General features: G+C 41.5%; 1 protein-coding gene across 1 annotated transcript; it reads right to left on the bottom strand.

The window, feature by feature from the left end:
• Window positions 1-1,561: 1,561 nt before the first annotated feature.
• On the bottom strand, window positions 1,562-19,766 carry LOC128687541 (uncharacterized). The gene is made up of 4 exons (XM_053775005.2): window positions 19,487-19,766; window positions 3,894-4,263; window positions 2,951-3,151; window positions 1,562-2,185 (listed from the first exon to the last, which is right to left on the bottom strand). Exons 1-4 carry the CDS (start codon window positions 19,626-19,628, stop codon window positions 1,585-1,587), a joined length of 1,314 nt encoding a protein of 437 aa, XP_053630980.2. The 5' UTR covers window positions 19,629-19,766; the 3' UTR covers window positions 1,562-1,584.
• Window positions 19,767-20,013: the final 247 nt, after the last annotated feature.

Here is a 20,013-nt window from a genome sequence, read left to right as displayed (position 1 = left end):
ATATCCCATTGGAGATTAGAGGAAATAAGAAAAACAAGAACTAGTAAGAAAATAGAAGAAAACCCCGAAGGGTGTATATACAAATGCTTGTACATGTATGTGTAGTGTGACCTAAGTGTAAGTAGAAGTAGTAAGACGTACCTGAAATCTTGCATTTTTATGAGACAGAGAAAAGACATCAATCCTACCATCATGTAAAACAAGTACAGGCTTCCGTTTTACACTCACTTGGCAGGACGGTAGTACCTCCCTGGACGGTTGCTGTCTACCAACCTACTACATATATATATAAATATATATATATATATATATATATATATATATATATATATATATATATATATATATATATATATATATATACAGCCACTATGCTACCCTGGAAGGATGGAAAGCAGATTGCCTGGGACTACACCTGTGCTGCCACATTGGCAGACACCTACTTGCCATACTCCGTAGTGGAAGGGGGTGGAGCTGCCAGCCACAGGGAGACCCAGAAGATCCGAAAATATGAAGACCTTCCCCCTTGCCATAACTTCATTCCAATAGGGCCGGAGACAATTGGAGCATGGGGCAAGCGTGCTCTAAAGTTCCTCAAAGAGCTGGGTGAAAAGCTCATCATAGAAACCAAGGACCACAGGGCGACCAGCTTTCTCTTTTAGAGACTCAGTGTTGCGATCCAGAGAGGAAATGCCTGCAGCATTCTGGGCACGCGGCCCACCGCAGGGGAGCTGGACGAAGTATTCGAGATGTAGCTCTGAGTTACCTATGTTGTTTTACTTTCTGTTGTATTTTTGTGAATGTTTGGCCAATATATTATTGTCTTCAAATAAAACATACTTGAAATATAGGGGGTGGTAGGAGAAAATTCTCAAACAGCTTCAGGTAAAACCTTGAGTTTTCCCTGAAGCAAGTTTATTCTTTTCTCTGAGGATGAGGGTCACTATGACAGTTCTAGAGGTGGTACCTCCCTACATTATATATATATATATATATATATATATATATATATATATATATATATATATATATATATATATATTGTCGTGCCGAATATGTAAAACTGGTCAATTAGCAAGAACTTATTTAAAATTAAATCCTTTCTAAAATTTTTTCTTATAAGTTTAAAGATATATTTTTTTGATTAATGTTAATGTAAAAATTTTTAATTTTGCACCAAAAGGAACTTAGAAAACTTACCTAACCTTATTATAACAAGAACAATTTATTTTAGCCTAACCCAACTAAATATATTTTAGATTTGTTTACAATAATTTAATACTAAACAAACACAGTGAAATACATTTTTTTTCGCTAGGTTCAGAATGATTTTGGCGAAATTATTGCATACACAAATTTTCGCTTGTCCTATATGGCAAGATGAGCGTTGCTATTTAAGCCAAGATCGCAAGTTCTGCCTATTCGGCACGACATATATATATATATATATATATATATATATATATATATATATATATATATATATATATATATATAATGTATATATATATTCTTACCGAATAAGGCAAGCGAAAATTTGTGTACCAATTAATTAATCGAATTTTTCTTTTTTTTAATAACATATCAAGGAGGGATAAGATTCAGTTTGCGGAGAACTCGTGTTGTGGCTTTGGAAATAACGTGCCGGTGTCTCCACATAGTTGTGTCACGAGTCAAGTAGGGCCGAAAGATCGTCTGGCACTCTTTCTGGCTCTCTCCTTGGCACTTGGGTCTGTAGTGTGCCAGGTGAGCCTCGTTTCCGGGGTACAGGTGGTAGAGTTCACGCTCTTGATCTATCTCTCCTTGTAGGTTGACTAAGGCGAAGTGGGCATGAAGACCGAGGGCACGCGAGGTGTCGTGGATAGCCTTGGAGAACACCTTGGGGGGTGTCATCTTGACGGTGCGGGTGACGTGACGTAGTAGATGCAGGTATTCAGGCAGGTAAGCTGAGGGTGTCTCAGACTGATCGTCAAAGTAGTAGAAGCAGCGGGCCAGGTAGGAGGTGGGTGAAAGGCCTAGGGAGGCCGCACGGGCCTTAGCTTCGTCCAGCATCTCTGGGAGGGAAGTGTGGGTGGTGGGCAACACAAACTCGTCTATATCCCACACGCCCACGTACCTGTGAGTGTCGATGTGGCGCAGTAGGCAGTCCGTGTAGGGGACGTTCTCAATGGTGAACAGGTCGTACCTGCAACATCAAGCATTACAACAATAAGGATATGCGCGAGAAGGAATAAAAAAAAAAAGGTAAAACCCACTAAGATGTACGGACCTCCAATACAATCCGCCAACACCAAGTTACACGTAACACATCCAGCATAGTGGTAAGAAATTCGCTAAAAAAATAAATAAATAAATAAATAATAATAACAACACATAATAATAATAATAATAATAATAATAATAATAATAATAATAATAATATGTCAACAATCAAGAAATCCACCGAACAAAAACGAATATAAGAGACTTTTACAGTAATAAGCTTAACTAATAATAGTCAAATCATAATTAGCTTATAAAGTGGTGCAGTAAATTAGAGATAAAACATTTCCTCATGTATTTGCTAATAAGAATTGAAAGAAAACAACACTTGAGGGTTGTTAACCAAGGATAAACCACTTAAGTCCTTTCCTTGGATGCTACTCGCAATAGTCGACTAGGTGCATACTTACTGCTAGATGAACAGATACAGCAGGAGGAATGAGACTTGACAACAGTTGTCCTACGAAAAAAATGGAAGAGCCGAGCGTTCTACCACTGACATCCCTTTTACGACTTAGGTTTCTCATTCTCCACGAGTTCGGGCTGCGAGAATAGCGTGTCTGACTCGTGAAAAGCGGAAGGAGGATCGAACCTCTATCACTTCTTACTCTAAATAATCCACACGTGTTTGGAGCTCTCTAAAAATATAACAACAATGGCTCTCCTCTTACCTTTTTAGGTGTCTCACCTCTGAGTATTATAAAGGGCAGTGTTGAGGTGAGGTATGGAGGGATGGGTCCCAGGATTGGTCCAAGGTCGAACATCGAGGAACCCCTCCTTCTGGTAATGCCTCAGTACGAGGCTGACGTTGGGATGGGTGCCACCTCCGTCGTAGACGGTGACTTCATCCACCCCCCACGCCCGCGCCGCTTCAACCCACTCCACCAGCCTGATGAACACAAGGAACAAATCGGATTTACAAATGGTGTGCTGCCGATAGTACTAGTAAAAAAAAAAGGACACAGGTTGCAGAACAAGTATTTATTGGGGTAACATTTCGCTGTGTGTAAAGCTTTGTCAAGAAATGATAAAGCTCTACACAGAGCAAAACGTTGTCTAAATATAGAATATTTCTACGACCCTTGTCTTATCTTCACAAGGAACAGGTGATGAACACAGTGCACACCTGAGTTGAGAAGGTCTTACCACTAAACATAAATGCACTCTCCTACAATAAACTCTTTCCTCCACCACAAAACTCTGGTACTTAAACAAAAAGCAGTAAGTTCACAAATAGTGTCTTAATATAACTCAAAACTAGTCCCCTCCACCTCACAACCCTTAAAACAAAAAACTTTTACACAATGAAACTATTTCCTTAAACTTTTCCCACAAAGGTCACTCTGCTAGCACAAAAAAAAAACAAGATTTCACCTGGAAATTCATGTCCAATTATCTCTCAGTCGTAAAACTCTTTCTAGTATCAGGCAGCGGGAGCGTTAACACCCGAAACCCTCTCCAAGTATACTCCAGGTATACTTCAGGTATACTCAAGGTATACTCCAGGTATACTCCATGTATACTTCAGGTATACTACAGTAAACCCTCCTCTTTACCAAGGAAAAATCTTATTCCTACACAGAATTCCCTCCTCCACAAGTAAATTTCCGTTCCGTTCCTCCGACACCCACCTCATAGAGAAGTCCTTGGTGGGGTTAAAGATGAATTTGTGACAGAGAGCGAGATGTTTCTTTGGCTGAAGCGACTCTAACACCCGCCCTTCTTCCTCCTCCTCCTCCTGCTGTTGCTGGTACTGCTGGTGCTGGAATTGCTGGTGCTGGTATTGCTCTTGCTGGTAATGCTCTTGCTGGTCGGATTGCTGTTGCTGCAGGTGCTGCTGCTGGTTTTGGTTGTGGACCCTGAGAGCGTTGGTGGCAAGGTCGCAGGCGTGAGATACAAGAGACACCACCTTAGGGACACCCCTGGGGCCCCTACCGGCTCGGCAGGATACAAGAAAGGGCAGCCAGTGACCTGCCAGACGGTCCTGCCAGTGGATATAATCTGAGGGAAGACAGCAACAGAAAGAGCTGAGTTTAGGGTCATATAGCATTTGGGAAATGGGAGATAAATTGGTTTGATCCAAATAATAGGATGGTGGATTCACTTCCTTAGATCAAGAACCTTTACTAGAAACAAAGCTCTCCATCAGACGATGCTGGGTTAGGGGGCTCCTTGTTGATGTATCCAAGAATCTGGTCCTCCGTATGTGAGGTACCACTCTGGGTTCACCACTTAGTGGTTGCTACTTATGGTTCACCACTTAGTGGTTGCTACTTATGGTTAATCATTTAGTGGTTACTACTTATGGTTCACCACTTAGTGGTTGCTACTTATGCTTCACCACTTAGTGGTTGCTAGTTATGCTTCACCACTTAGTAGGTACTATTTACGGTTCACCACTTAGGGGATGCTACTTATGGGTCATTACTTAGGGGATGCTACTTATGATTCACCACTCAGTGGTTGCTTATGGTTCACCACTGAGTGGTTGATATTTATGGTTCACCACTTAGTGGTTGCTACTTATTGCTCACAACTTAGAGAATGTTACTTTTGGGTCACCATTTAGGGGATGCTACAAATGGGTTCCCAATTAGGGGACGCTTCTTATGGGTCACCACTTACAGGATGCTATTTATGGGCTACCACTTAGTGGGTGCTACTTATGGGTTACCACTTAGTGGTTTCTACTTATGGGTCACCACATAGTGGATGTTACTTATGGGTCACCACTTAGGGGATGCTACTTATGGGTTTCCACTTAGGGGATGCTACTTATGGTTCACCACTTAGTGGTTGCTACTTATGGTTCACCACTTAGGGGATGCTACTTATGGGTCATCACTTAGGGGATGCAACTCATGGGTTACCACATAAAGGATGCTACTTATGGGTCACGAGTTAGAGGGTGCTACTTATGGGTTGACACTTAATGGTTGCTACTTATGAGTTACCACTTAGTGGTTTCTACTTATGGGTCACCACATAGTGCATGCTACTTATGGGTTACCACTTATGGGATGCTACTTATGGGTCACCACTTAGGGGGTGCTACTTATGGGTCACCACTTAGGGGATGCTACTTATGGGTTACCACTTAGGGGATGCTACTTATTGTTCACAACTTAGTGGTGGCTACTTATGGTTCACCACTAAGTGGTTTATACTTATGGGTCACCATATAGTGGATGCCATTTATGGGTTACCACATAGGGGATGCTACTTATGGGTCACCACTTAGGGGATGCTACTTATGGGCCACCACATAGTGGATGCCACTTATGGGTTACCACTTAGGGGATGGTACTTATGGGTCACCACTTAGGGGATGCTACTTATGAACTACTACTTAGTGCAAGTTACTTATGGGTTAAAACTTAAAGGTTGCTACTTATGGGTTACCACTTAGTGGTTGCTACTTATGGGTCACCACATAATGGATGCTACTTATGGGTTACCACTTTGGTGATGCTACTTATGGGTTACCACCTAGGGGATGCTACTTATAGGTTACCACTTAGGTGATGCTAAATATGGGTCATCACGTAGTGGATGCTACTTATGGGTCACCACTTACTGGTTGCTACTTATGGGTCACCACTTAGGGAATGCTTTATATGCGTCACCACAAAATGGATGCTACTTATGGGTCACCACTTTGGGGATACTGTTTATGGGTTAGCACATAGTGGATGCCACTTATGGGTTACCACTTAGGGGATGCTACTTATTGTTCACAACTTAGTGGTGGCTACTTATGGTTCACCACTAAGTGGTTTCTACTTATGGGTCACCATATAGTTGATGTTATTTATGGGTTACCACTTAGGGGATGCTACTTATGGGTCACCACTTAGGGGATGCTACTTATGGGTCACCACTTTGGTGATGCTACTTATGGGTCACCACCTAGGGGACGCTACTTATAGGTTACCACTTAGGTGATGCTAAATATGGGTCATCACGTAGTGGATGCTACTTATGGGTCACCACTTACTGGTTACTATTTATGGGTCACCACTTAGGGAATGCTCTATATGCGTCACCGCAAAATGGATGCTACTTATGGGTCACCACTTTGGGGATACTGTTTATGGGTTACCACCTACGGGATGCTACTTATTGGTCACCACATAGTGGATGCCACTTATGGGTTATCACTTAGGGGATGGTACTTATCGGTCACGACCTAGGGGAGGCTACTTATGGGCTACCACTTAGTGGTTGCTACTTATGAGTAACCACTGATTGGTTTGTACTTTTGGGTCAAAACATAGTGGATGTTCCTTATGGGTTACCACTTAGGGGATGCTACTTATGGGTCACCATTTAGGGGATGCTACTTATGGGTTACCACTTAGGGAATGTTACTTATAGTTGCTACTTATGGGTTACCACTTAGCGGTTTCTACTTATGGGTCACCACATAGTGGATACTGCTTATGAGTTACCACTTAGAGAATGCTTTTTATGGGTCACTACTTAGAGGATGCTACTTATGGATTACCTCTTAGGGGATGCTAATTATAGTTCACCACATAGTGGTTGCTACTTATGGTTCACCACTTAGATGATGGTACTTATGGGTCACCACTTAGGGGATGCTACTGATGGGTTACCACACAGGGGATGTATTTTTGGGTCTCGACTTAAGGGATGCTACTTATGGGTTCCCGCTTAATGGTTGCTACTCAAGGGTTACCACTTAGTGGTTACTACTTATAGGTCACCACATAGTGGATGCTACTTATGAGTTACCACTAAGGGGATGCTACTCACGGGACACCACTTACGGGATTCTACTTATGGGTTACCACTTAATGGTTGCTACTTATGGTTTACCACTTAGTGGTTTCTACTTATGGGTCACCACATAGTAGATGCTACTTATGGATTTCCGCTTAGGGGATGCTACTTATAGTTGCTACTTATGATTTACCACTTAGTGGTTTCTACTTATGGGTCACCACATAGTGGATGCTAATTACGGGTTACCATTTAGGGGATGCTACTTATGGGTTAAAACTTAATGGTTGCTACTTATGGGTTACCACTTAGTGATTACTACTTATGGGTTGCCACATAATGGATGCTACTTATGGGACACGACTTAGGAAATGCAACTCATGGGTCGCCTCATAGTTTATGCTACTTATGGGTCACCACTTAGGGATGCTACTTATGGGTCACCACATAGCGGATACTACTTATGGGTCACCACTTAGGGGGTGTTAATTATGGGTTACCATTTAGGGGATGCTACTTATGGGTTACCATTTAGGGGATGCTACTTATGGGTCACCACATAGTGGATGCTACTTATGGGTCACCACTTAGGGGATGCTTCTTATGGGTCACACTTAGGGGATGCTACTTATGAGTCACCACTTAGGGGATGCTACTTATGGGTCACCACATAGTGGATACTGCTTATGGGTCACCACTTGGGGGTCGTTACCTATGAGTCACACTTCCGGGATGTTATTTATGGGTCACCACTTAGGGGATGCTACTTATGGTTGACAACTTAAGGGATTCTACTTATGGGTCACCACTTAGTGGGTGCTACTTGTGGGTTACCACTTAGCTGATATTCCTTATGGGGCACCACTTTAAGGATGCTACTTATGGGTTACCATTAGGGAAGGCTACTTATGGGTCGCCACTTAAGGGATGCTACTTATGGGTCACCACCTAGGGGATGCTACTTATGGGTTACCACTTAGGGTATGCTACTTATGGATCACCACATAATGGATGCTACTTATGGGTCACCACTTAGGGGCGTTACTTATGGGTCACACTTATTGGATGCTACTTTCGGGTTATCACTTAGGGGATGATACTCATGGGTCACCACTTAGGGGATGCTACATATGGGTTACCACTTAGGGGATACTACTTATGGTTCACCACTTATAGGTTCCTACTTATGGTTCATCACTTAGTGGTTTCTACTTATGGGTCTCCACTTGGTGGATGCTACTTATGGGTTAGCACTTAGGGGATGCTACTAATGGGTCATCACTTAGGGGATGCTGTTTATGGGTCATGATATAGGGGATGCTTCTTATGAGCTACCACTAATGGGATGCTACTTATGGGTTAAAACCTAATGGTTTCTACTTATGGGTTACCACTTAATGGTAGCTACTTATGGGTCACAACATAATGGATGCTACTTATGGGTTACCACTTAGGGGATGCTACTTATGGGTCACCACATAGGGGATGCTACTTATAGGTTTCCACTTAGGTGATGCTACTTATGGGACATCACATAGTGAATGTTGCTTACGGGTCACCACATAGTGGATGCTACTTATGGGTTACCACTTAGGGGATGCTACTTATGGGTTACCACTTAGGGGATGCTACTTATGGGTCACCACTTAGGGGAAGCTACCTATGGGTTACTACTTAGTGGTTGCTACTTGTGGATTACAACATAGAGGTTTCTAGTTATGGGTCACAACGTAGTGGATGCTACTTATGGGTTTCGACATACGGGATGCTACTTATGAGTCACCACTTAAGGGATGCTACTTATGGATTTCCACTTAGGGGATGCTACTTATAGTTGCTACTTATGATTTACCACTTAGTGGTTTCTACTTATGTGTCACCACATAGTGGATGCTAACAGGGCCGGATTACCGCATAGGCAAACTAGGCATTTGCCTAGGACCCCGCGCATTTGGGGGCCCCGCGGTCCAAGGGGTTCAGGGGCTCATCCAAGACTGCGCACATGGTGCAAGTGCAAAGGGGTCCCTACCTAAAAAGTTCAAGTGTTTGGAGAATAAAATTGATTTTTAAAAATTAATCAAAACAAAAATAAATAATGAAATAAAAATAAAAATAAATAAACCTAACCATAGATGGCAACACTCAACACGCCTTTGTTTACATCAGAACAGCTGTGTTTTTCCGCTAATGGGTGAGTATGGGAGATTCCTCTTCAATTTTCTGTAGTAATTATACGTTATCTAGACTTGTACTGTGACAAATTAACTGAAGTGTTATTGATAGACATTGATGTGTATGGATAAATGTTTGTTTTCGCTTCTAAATGTTAAGGGAGGTACCTGATAGGGTTACTTGACCAGTAAAGACGCATGGACCAGTAAAGACGCATTTTTGGTAAAAATACTATAAAGAAAAACCTAAAAACGCAAACTGACTTTCGTTTGTAGGTTTTAAAAGCACTTTGTCCTGTCTTTAAGTCTTTATCATTTCAATAACAGATCTCAATTGATTGATGTTCTACATCACTTCCGTCGCAAATGCTTAGTTTTCAAGTTGCGACGGAAGTGATGTAGAACATCAATTAATTTAATACATATTTCCCCACAAACACATAAGCCACATCAGAAAATCGTTGGTAGGGTGAAACTGAAAATTGTCCCTGCATTCTTTAATTCTCATGTCCTTATCTATGGTGGTAGGCCATATATCATGCACAACATAATGATTAGTTTAGTTATGAAAATGGTAATATAAATACCATTGTGCATTGTTCTTGGACTCGGTATGATTTCTGTTTAAGTAAATTGGAGATCAAGGAGGATGAATTAGTAAAATATTCGTAGCCCAAATCACTAACCTAATCTATGGTAAAAGTTCTGTATATGACTCCTTTCTGGTATTATTATTATTATAATCAAAAAGAAGCGCTAAGCCACAAGGGCTATACATCCTTTCTGGTAACGTTTTGAATTTTTAGATGCACAGCCAGAGGAAAGGGGGCTACAAGGGCCATATCCCCCCAATTGACAGAAAAAAAATTTAATAATAATTAAAAAATTAATAATAATTGATAATGAAAAATTTGTATTTGCATGATTACAGACAGTGATACATCCTCATTATGGCATCTCGTGAACGTGATGTTGGACGTTCTTATGCGAGTGGGTCACAGTAAAGAAAGAAGAAAATTCAAGAAGAAGAACAGAAAAAGAAAGATGTAGGAAGCTGCAGAAAGATCACAGATATGCTCACGAAAACAGTTTCTGATGTTACCAGTACAGTTGAATCTGCAGATACGTCAGATCATACAGGAAGCCCTCCCTCCATTATTTCTCAGCCAGCATCTACTTCTTTGTGTCTCCTCTCAATGTCTCAACGGACATTTCATCCACAGGATTTGTCTTAAAAGATCCTGCCTCATGGCCAAATGTAATCCCAGATTCTCTACGTAATGCTTTCATTGCAGAAAACTTCAGTCAAACTCTGAACATTGACTTTAGGAAATCAGCAAGGATTTATGATGATGGAAGTCGTCGTTGTTTAAAGTCATCTATGTTTTATAGGAAGCTTGCAAATTCAGAAACTGTGAAAAGATCATGGATGGTATACTCTGAAAGCTCAGGAAAAGTGTACTGTTCAGCATGCAAGCTGACTTAAGAAATCGTAATGACACGATTGCAAATAAACCGGCCACGCTAGCTGGAGATTCGTCTGTAAAAACTTGCATTTGTGGTCACAGAGGTGCCTGTGCTAACCTTCCTATGGTGTAGAAATATACCTAGTTGGATGAATCTTATTGTGGCTAGCTGGTCTAGTGGCTAACGCGACGGGCTGGAGTTTTGAGACTCTATGACCGCGGGTTCAATCCCGGCCGGGGGTATGGTTTTTTCAGCATGCAAGCTATTTTCTACCAAAGAAAATACCTTCACACAAGGGTTCAATGACTAGAAAAATTCCAAGCGTTTCGAGGAACATGAAAACAGCACCACTCACAGGAGCTGCATTTTAGCCAGTGTATTTCGTGCACAGAAAAAAGGCTTATTGGATTCTCATTTGGAAAATCAAACTGAAAAAGAGCGCACTTATTGGAGAAAAGTTCTAGAAAGAGTTGTTGCTGTTGTAAAATTCTTAGCTCTAAGAGGACTTGCTTTCCGTGGAGAAAATGAGGTTTTTGGTTCGGAAAACAATGGCAATTTCCTAGGGATCATAGAACTTTTAGCACAATTCGATCCATTCTTAGCAAATCATGTGTCACGCCTTGGGAATGCAGGAAGAGGCACTGTATCTTACATGTCATCTACTATATGCAATGACTTTATTGAACTGATGACTAAGAAGGTCCTCAATAACATCACAGCAACTGTGAAAACTGCAAAATACTTTGCAATAAGTGTAGATTCAACACCAGATATTTCACATACAGATCAATTGACATTCATTGTTCACTTTGTCGACTCCAGTGGTAAGCCTGTAGAGCGCTTTATAAAATTCATTCCTCTTTCAGGCCATGATGGAGAAACAATGATGAATGTAGTACTGGATACTCTGCTTGAACATGATCTCTCTATTATGGATTGCCGTGGCCAGAGCTACGACAATGCAAGTAACATGTCGGGTAAATATAATGGATTGCAAGCCCGTATCAAGCAAATCAACCCACTTGCTGAATATGTGCCGTGCTCAGCACATTCTCTTAATCTTGTTGGGTCATGTGCTGCGGAGTGTTGTGTCGCTGCAGTTTCATTTTTCGGACTTTTACAAGCACTCTTTAATTTTTTCTCTGCTTCAACGCATCGGTGGAGTATACTCAAGTCAACCATTCATGGAGATGTCATCAAATCATTATCAACAACAAGGTGGTCAGCGCAGCATGATGCAACACATGCTTTGAAAGACAGCTTTGCTGAAATACGTTCTGCTTTGATCCAAATAGCAGAGGATGAAGACCAGACAGCAACTACAAGAAGCGAAGCAGCCAGCTTGGCATCAAAATTGGAAGATTTTGAATTGGCCTTACTCTGTGTGCCTTGGGACTGTATACTGGAACGGTTAAATGCCACGAACAAGACACTTCAGAAAATTGAAATTGAAATGGCTACTTGTGCTAACCTCTATGCAGGCTTAGTGGAATTTGTAAGCTCACTTCGCAATGATGAAGCTTTTGAAATGTTTGAAGAGAAAGCTAAACTGCTGGTGAAAGACTACAGTTACCGGGCTGATCATCAGCGGTCAAGGAAGAGGAAACACAATTTTGAAGAGCCAGACAATGAAATTGTGTTGCTACCAAGGCAGAAATGTAAGACAGCTACATACTTCGTCATTCTCGATTCACTGATTATAGAATTGGTGAATAGAAAAGAAATCTACCAGAATCTCAATGACAAGTTTGGATTTCTGTTCAAAATTACTACTATGCCAGATGCAGAATTGAGAGAAGCTGCATTAAAGTTGCAACAACACCTTTCAGCAGATGTTCAGGACACATTTGTTGAAGAAATAGTTCATTTTTCTGGGTATATGAATCAGATTAAAGCTCCACCTGAAAAATGTGCGCCCTCAGCTGCTTTGAAACATTTAAGAAATGCAGGTATCTCAGAAACCTTCCCTAATGTTGACATAGTGTATCGCCTTTACCTAACACTTCCAGCTACTAACTGTGAAGGAGAACGTTCATTTTCTGTTTTGAAAAGAGTGAAAAACCAGCTCCGTTCAACAATGAGCCAAGACAAATTGTGTAACCTAGCCTTGTTGACCATTGAGTCTGATCTAACAAAAAATATTGATTTTCAGAATATAATTGATGATTTTGCCACTATGAAATCCAGAAAAAAGTTTATTTAAGAAGTGCCTGTGAACATAAACAATTCTTTACTTTCTTGAGTTTATATGATTTGATAATCTTATGCATTATGCAATGATAACAATAATGGTCAGTGATTTATAAAGGGAATAATAGTGCTGTACTGGTTATGCTGAATATAATAGGTACATGATGTCATTACTTTAATAGCCTAATCTAGTAATACTATGCATGATCTAACAAGATAGTTATAATGGCTGTTGGTAAATGGTTTTGGTTGTCTTGATGTACTTTCCCTATTAAATTTAATCTAAATAGCCAGAATGTATTTAATTAGACCTTAAACAGGCTCACACCGACCCCCCACCCCCACCCCGAAGCTGGAAGGGGTCGCTTCGCTTACCCGTAACTCAAAGGGGCCCCGCCAATCTGAATAGCCTAGGGCCCGGAGACTTCTTAATCCGGCCCTGGATGCTAATTACGGGTTACCACTTAGGGGATGCTACTTATGGGTTAAAACTTAATGGTTGCTACTTATGGGTTTCCACTTAGTGATTACTACTTATGGGTCACCACATAATGGATGCTACTTATGGGACACGACTTAGGAAATGCAACTTATGGGTCGCCTCATAGTTTATGCTACTTATGGGTCACCACATAGCGGATACTACTTATGGGTCACCACTTAGGGGGTGTTAATTATGGGTTACCATTTAGGGGATGCTACTTATGGGTTACCATTTAGGGGATGCTACTTATAGGTTACCATTTAGGGGATGCTACTTATGGCTCACCGCTTAGGGAATGCTACTTATGGGTCACCACGCAGTGGATGCTACTTATGGGTCACCACTTAGGGGATGCTTCTTATGGGTCACACTTAGGGGATGCTACTTATGAGTCACCACTTAGAGGATGCTACTTATGGGTCACCACATAGTGGATACTGCTTATGGGTCACCACTTGGGGGTCGTTACCTATGGGTCACACTTCCGGGATGTTATTTATGGGTCACCACTTAGGGGATGCTACTTATGGTTGACCACTTAAGGGATTCTACTTATGGGTCACCACTTAGTGGGTGCTACTTATGGGTTACCACTTAGCTGATATTCCTTATGGGGCACCACTTCAAGGATGCTACTTATGGGTTACCATTAGGGAATGCTACTTATGGGTCACCACTTAAGGGATGCTACTTATGGGTCACCACCTAGGGGATGCTACTTATGGGTTACCACATAGTGGATGCTACTTATGGATCACCACTTAGGGGGCGTTACTTATGGGTCACACTTATTGGATGCTATTTATGGGTCACCACTTAGGGGATGCTACTCATGGGTCACCACTTAGGGGATGCTACTTATGAGTCACCACTTAGGGGATGCTACTTATGGGTCACCACTTAGTGGGTGCTACTTATGGGTTACCATTTAGCTGATATTCCTTATGGAGCACCACTTCAAGGATGCTACTTATGGGTTACCATTAGGGAATGCTACTTATGGGTCACCACTTAAGGGATGCTACTTATGGGTTACCACTTAGGGTATGCTACTTATGGATCACCACATAGTGGATGCTACTTATGGATCACCACATAGTGGATGCTACTTATGGGTCACCACTTAGGGGGCGTTACTTATGGGTCACACTTATTGGATGCTATTTATGGGTCAACACTAAGGGGATGCTACTCATTGGTCACCACTTAGGGGATACTACTTATGAGTCACCACTTAGGGGATGCTACTTATGGGCCACCGATTTGCTGGTATTCCTTATGGGTTACCACTTAAGTCTTAAGGGATGCTACTTGTGGGTTACCACTTAGTGGATGATGCTTATGGGTCACCACTTAAGGGTTGCTACTTATGGGATACCACTTAGGGGTCGTTACTTAGGGGTTACCACTTAGGGGTCGCTACTTATGGGTCACCACTTAAGGCATGTTACTTGTGGGTCACCACTTAGAGAATGCTTCTTATGGGTCACCACCTAGGAAATGCTACTTTTGGGTCACCACTTATTGGTTGCTACTTATGGTTCACCAATTAGTGATTGTTACTTATGGCTCACCACTTAGGGGTCGCTACTTGTGGGTCACCACTTAGGGGATGTTACTTATGGGTCACCACTTAGGGGATGCTGCTTATGAGTCACCTCATAGGTGATGCTACTTTTGGGTTACCATTTAGTGGTTGCTACTTATGGGTCACCACTTAGTAGCTGCTACTTATGCTTCCCCACTTAGTGATTGCTACTAATGGTTCACAACTTAGTGGTTGTTACTTATGGTTCACCACTTAGGGGATGCTACTTATGGGTAACCGCTTAGGGGATGCTACTTATGGATTACCACTTAGTGGTTGCTACTTATGGGTTACCACTAAGTGGTTTCTACTTATTGGTCACCACATAGTGGATCCTACTTATGGGCTACTACTTAGGGGATGCTATGTATGGGTCACCACTTAGGGGATGATACTTATGAGTCACCACTTAGGGGATGCTACTTATGGGTTGTAATAAAGTTGGTAGAATTACCGACAATATGTAAAGTAAAAGGACACAAGTGCAACTAATGTGACATTTATTGTGGCAACGTTTCGCTCTCCAGGAGCTTTATCAAGCAATTACAAACAATACATGGACACAGAGGGTATATAAAGGCTCAGAGTGAGGTGAATACTAGTGAGGTACCATTTCGATGTTCACTAGTGGTAGTAGTAGTAGTAGTAGTAGTGGTAGTGACAAAAGTAATACAATATGGTAGAGCAATTAATTCGTACATGAGTAAAAGGATATAAAAGCTATTACTTGGGTAACATAAAAATAGGTTGGACAAATATAAACTGGAATGAGGCAGCTTGTTTCAGTGTTCACTCTCTGTGCTTTGTGTAGTGTAACAGGAGAGACTATGTGATGGCAGGGTTTACTGTTTTTAGGAGGATTCTAGCTAAGACTTCGGAGATGGTGAAGCTGCCGTTGTTTTGTTTAATTGTATTCGAAACAGCGATCAGTGCTGATTCAAGGCACTTGCGTGTGCGGAAATTAGTTTCTTTTATCACTAATTGGGCGTCTCTGAATTTCATAAGATGATTGGTGGAATTTCGGTGTTGTACACAGGCGTTGTTTAAGTTGTCGTTCCTACGACATGTCCATGTATTGTTTGTAATGGCTTGATAAAGCTCCTGGAGAGCGAAACGTTGCCACAATAAATGTCACATTAGTTGCACTTGTGTCCTTTTACTTTACTTATGGGTTACCACTTAGGGAATGCTACTTATGAGTCACCACTTGGGGATACTACTTATGGGTCATCACTTTGGGAATGCTACTTATGAGTTGCCACTTAAGGGATGCTACTTATGGGTTACCACTAAGGGGATGCTACTTATGGGTCGCCACATAGTGGATGCTAATTAAGAGTCACCACTTAGAGGTCGTTACTTATGGGTCAGATTTATTATATGATATTTATGGGTTACCACTTAGGGGATGCTACTTTTGGTCACCACTTAGGAAATACTACTTGTGGGTCACCACTTAGGGGACGCCACTTATGGGTCACCGCTTAGCTGATATTCCTTATGGGTTACCACTTAAGGGATGCTACTTATGGGTTACCACTTAGGGGATGCTGCTTATGGGTCACCACTTAGGGGTTGCTACTTATGGGTTACCACTTAGGGGTTGTTACTTATGGGCTACCACTTAGGGGTCGCTACTTATTGGTCACCACTTAAGGCATGTTACTTGTGGGTCACCACTTAGAGGATGCTGCTTATGAGTCACCACCTAGGGGATGCTACTTATGGATCACCACTTATGGGATGCTACTTATTGGTCGCCTCTTAGGGGTCTTCACTTATTGGTCACTACTAAGGGGTCTCCATTTATGGGTCACAACTTAGAGGACACTAGTGACAGGTCACCACTAAGGAGTTCCTTTTTACGGGTCACCATTAAGGTGTCGGCACTTAGGGGTTAGGTTCTTTCACTGAGGCAGCAAATGTTATACTCCAGACAATAGATAAGAAAGACACTGAGGTGTGTCAGTAACCAGATACCTGTAATGGATGTCCGATGTTTTTCCCTTCTTCTACCTGCTTCTCCAGTTGGGAGAAAGCTTCACTCTGGGTACGCCTATATCGTGTTACTAATGAAGATGTATACAGAACTATACGTTCTCTCAGTAAAGCTTTTAACACCTTTGGTTTTTCTTCACTGTTTCACCGATTGACATTTTTATCTATAATTAGCACATTAGTTCGGGTTGTGTTTGGTATTCTTCCTACTTTTTCTTCTATGTTTGCTTTTACAACATTGTTTACTGTCCTGGAGGACAGTGCAAGAAATGGAGATAGTGGCCCTCGTGATGAAAGAGTTGAAGACAACGTTATACAATTTCCAGAGGTACAAAGTAGCAGTACTTCTGGAGATGGAATAAAAGGGTATGATGCTTCTTGGAATAGTTTTGACACATTACCAGCAAAAACTGGTGGAAGCACTGATGTTAGTGCAGGAGCTAAAGGTAGTGGGGAGACACAGCCACATAAAATCCTGGCAAACAGAAAGCCAATCTACGCAAATTCTATGCCTTGGGTATCTGCAGACATGGAATATCTAGAAAAACAGGTAGGACGTGCAATTTTGACCATCCCAAAAAAATGCAGCACGCACATGACAACAGGAGGCTGCAACTCTTCTTCCTGCAACTTATTTTACCCGTTAATGTGTCACTCGTCAGTCCACGAAAGACAATGCTACAACATATATTGTCAGGCACACCATCTAACGGAAACAAGAAGATACAAATCACTCAGGCCATGGGAAAGAACCCATGAGAGCCACAACCACTCCAGAGAAGGAGGTTTTTCTAGTGCCAGGAAGAAAAAACTGGCAAGAAATTTCAGAAATCTTACACCAACTCAGAACACTTCTGGAGATGAGGGGCAGTCACTGGCCTCCACTCCAGAACACCAGATATTAATGCCAGCAAACAAAGCCCCCCTACATACCATCAACATGACAACATTTATCTTTGCAAACATACAGGGTCTAAAGTCATCAACAAACAACAAAATACTTTTCCTCACTGACTGCTCACAGAGTCAAACAGTGTTTACGGCTGTCACAGAGACCCACAAAAAGAATCACTTTGACAACGAAATATGGATCCCAGGCAATAACTTGGGAGACAGTTTAAAAAGGCAACAAAGTGGATGGGATATTGGCCTGTATGTCACAGAGTCGTTCATTTGCTCGGAACTACTAAACACCTCAAATGATGTAGTTGAAGTTTTGGCAGTATAGATCGAAAACGAGAAGCTTGTCATTGTGTTTGTATACAAGCCTCCTGATGCATTTTCCCAACAATTCCAGGAACAGCTTTCGAAAACTGATCACTGTCTGGAAAATCTCCCAACTCCTGCCCCAAACATCTTGCTGCTGGGCGATTTCCAGCTTAAAATACTTAAAGTGGAGGAATGTAGCAAATAATGTTTTAGCAGACATTACCCCAGGAGGCAACTCTGTGTGACAAATTCACTTTAAACCAGCAAAGAGTAGAGGCAACAACGCTAAAAAATACACTAAAAGCAGGGGCGCCACTAGTGGCTAGGAGACAACACAGTAAGTGTCAGGAGCCCAAGACTGTTCAACTGCCTCCCAGCAAACATAGGGGAATTACAAATAGATCCTTGGCTGTCTTCAAGAAGGCGCTGGACGGGCACTTAATTCAGGGTCATGGTTCGTACGTTGGCTTGTGCGGCCAGCAGCAATAACCTGGTTGATGAGGTAATGATCTATACCCTCTCTTGGTATCTCCAGGTACTCTTCCTGTCCTCTCTTTTATGTGTGTTTCTATAACATTATAATAATAATATCTTTATTTACTACAAGTACATGTACAAGATACACAGTCCCAGCTGACATCAACGACATACTACTATATAGAAAGCCGCTTGTTATGCACAGCATTGCCTGCAAATTAGGTCAGTTTTTTTCCAGGATGCGACGCACACCAGTCGACTAACACCCAGGTACTCATTTTACACTAATGAGTAAACAGGGACAGGGACATCAGGTGTCTGACTTATGGAAACATGTCCCTAATGTTTTCCAGCCGTACCGGAGGAGATTCGAACTCCGGACCTCAGTGTGTGAGCTGAGTGAGCTAGCAATCGAGCTAGCTCCCTCAGCTCACAGTGAGCTAGCACACACATAGACTTTTCGCCTATACTTGTTTCTATAACACTGCCAGTCTTCCTGCCTTCTCTTCTATGTTTCTTTTTATAACACTGTTTTCTATTCTTCTCTTCCTCTCTTCTGTGTTTGATTCTATAACAGTTTTTGTCAATCTTCTTGGTTTTTCCACTATTTCTATCACATTGCTACGTCTGCTACAATGCATTTTAAGCTTTTCCTTGAAACGTTGTTTCAGCTATATTACTCTTTTTTTCTGGCACTAATTCTCTAAGTGTGGCCCAGAGAGCGTACTGTCAAATGTAGGTATTCGTGGGATAACGTTTTGCTCAGTGTAGAGCTTCATGTCACTGGTCGACAAAGCGCTACACACAGCGAACCGTTGTCCCAACAACTGTTAGTTCTACAACATAAATCTTTTCATTTCCATTAATTTAATTTACACTCATTTCTTTACGTACCCATACGAATGGCCTTGGTGGCGGTTGGGGCGGCGTCGTGGGCGTACCAGAGGTGACAAGTGGGCGTGGGTGGCCATGGTGTCTCCACCATCACCAACACCCTTACTAGTGGCCCTTCTGTTGAAGACAGTAAAGTGTTCATTATGGGTAGTTCATCATGGATATATATATGTCGTGCTGAATGGGTAGAACTTGCAATTTTGGCTTAAATAGCAACGCTCTTCTTGCCGAATAAGGCAAGCGAAAATTTGTGTATGCAATTATTTCTCAAAAATCATTGTGAACCTAGTGAATAAAATATATTTCATTACGCTTGTATATTATTAAATTATTGTAAACTTATCAAAAATATGTTTAGCTGGATTAAGCTAAATTAAATTATGTTTTTTTTTTATAATAAGGTAAGGAAGGTTTTCTAAGGTTCTTCTGGTACAAAATTATTAATTTTTAAACCAACATAAATAAAAAAAATTAACTTCTAACGAATAAGAGAAAATTTTAGAAAGAAGTTAATTTTAAATGTGTTC

This window comes from Cherax quadricarinatus, chromosome 11, assembly GCF_038502225.1.
Source record: "Cherax quadricarinatus isolate ZL_2023a chromosome 11, ASM3850222v1, whole genome shotgun sequence".
NCBI lineage: Eukaryota > Metazoa > Arthropoda > Malacostraca > Decapoda > Parastacidae > Cherax > Cherax quadricarinatus.
The sequence above is the reverse complement of the archived record's forward strand: the minus strand, read 5'-3'. Positions and strand labels throughout refer to the sequence as shown.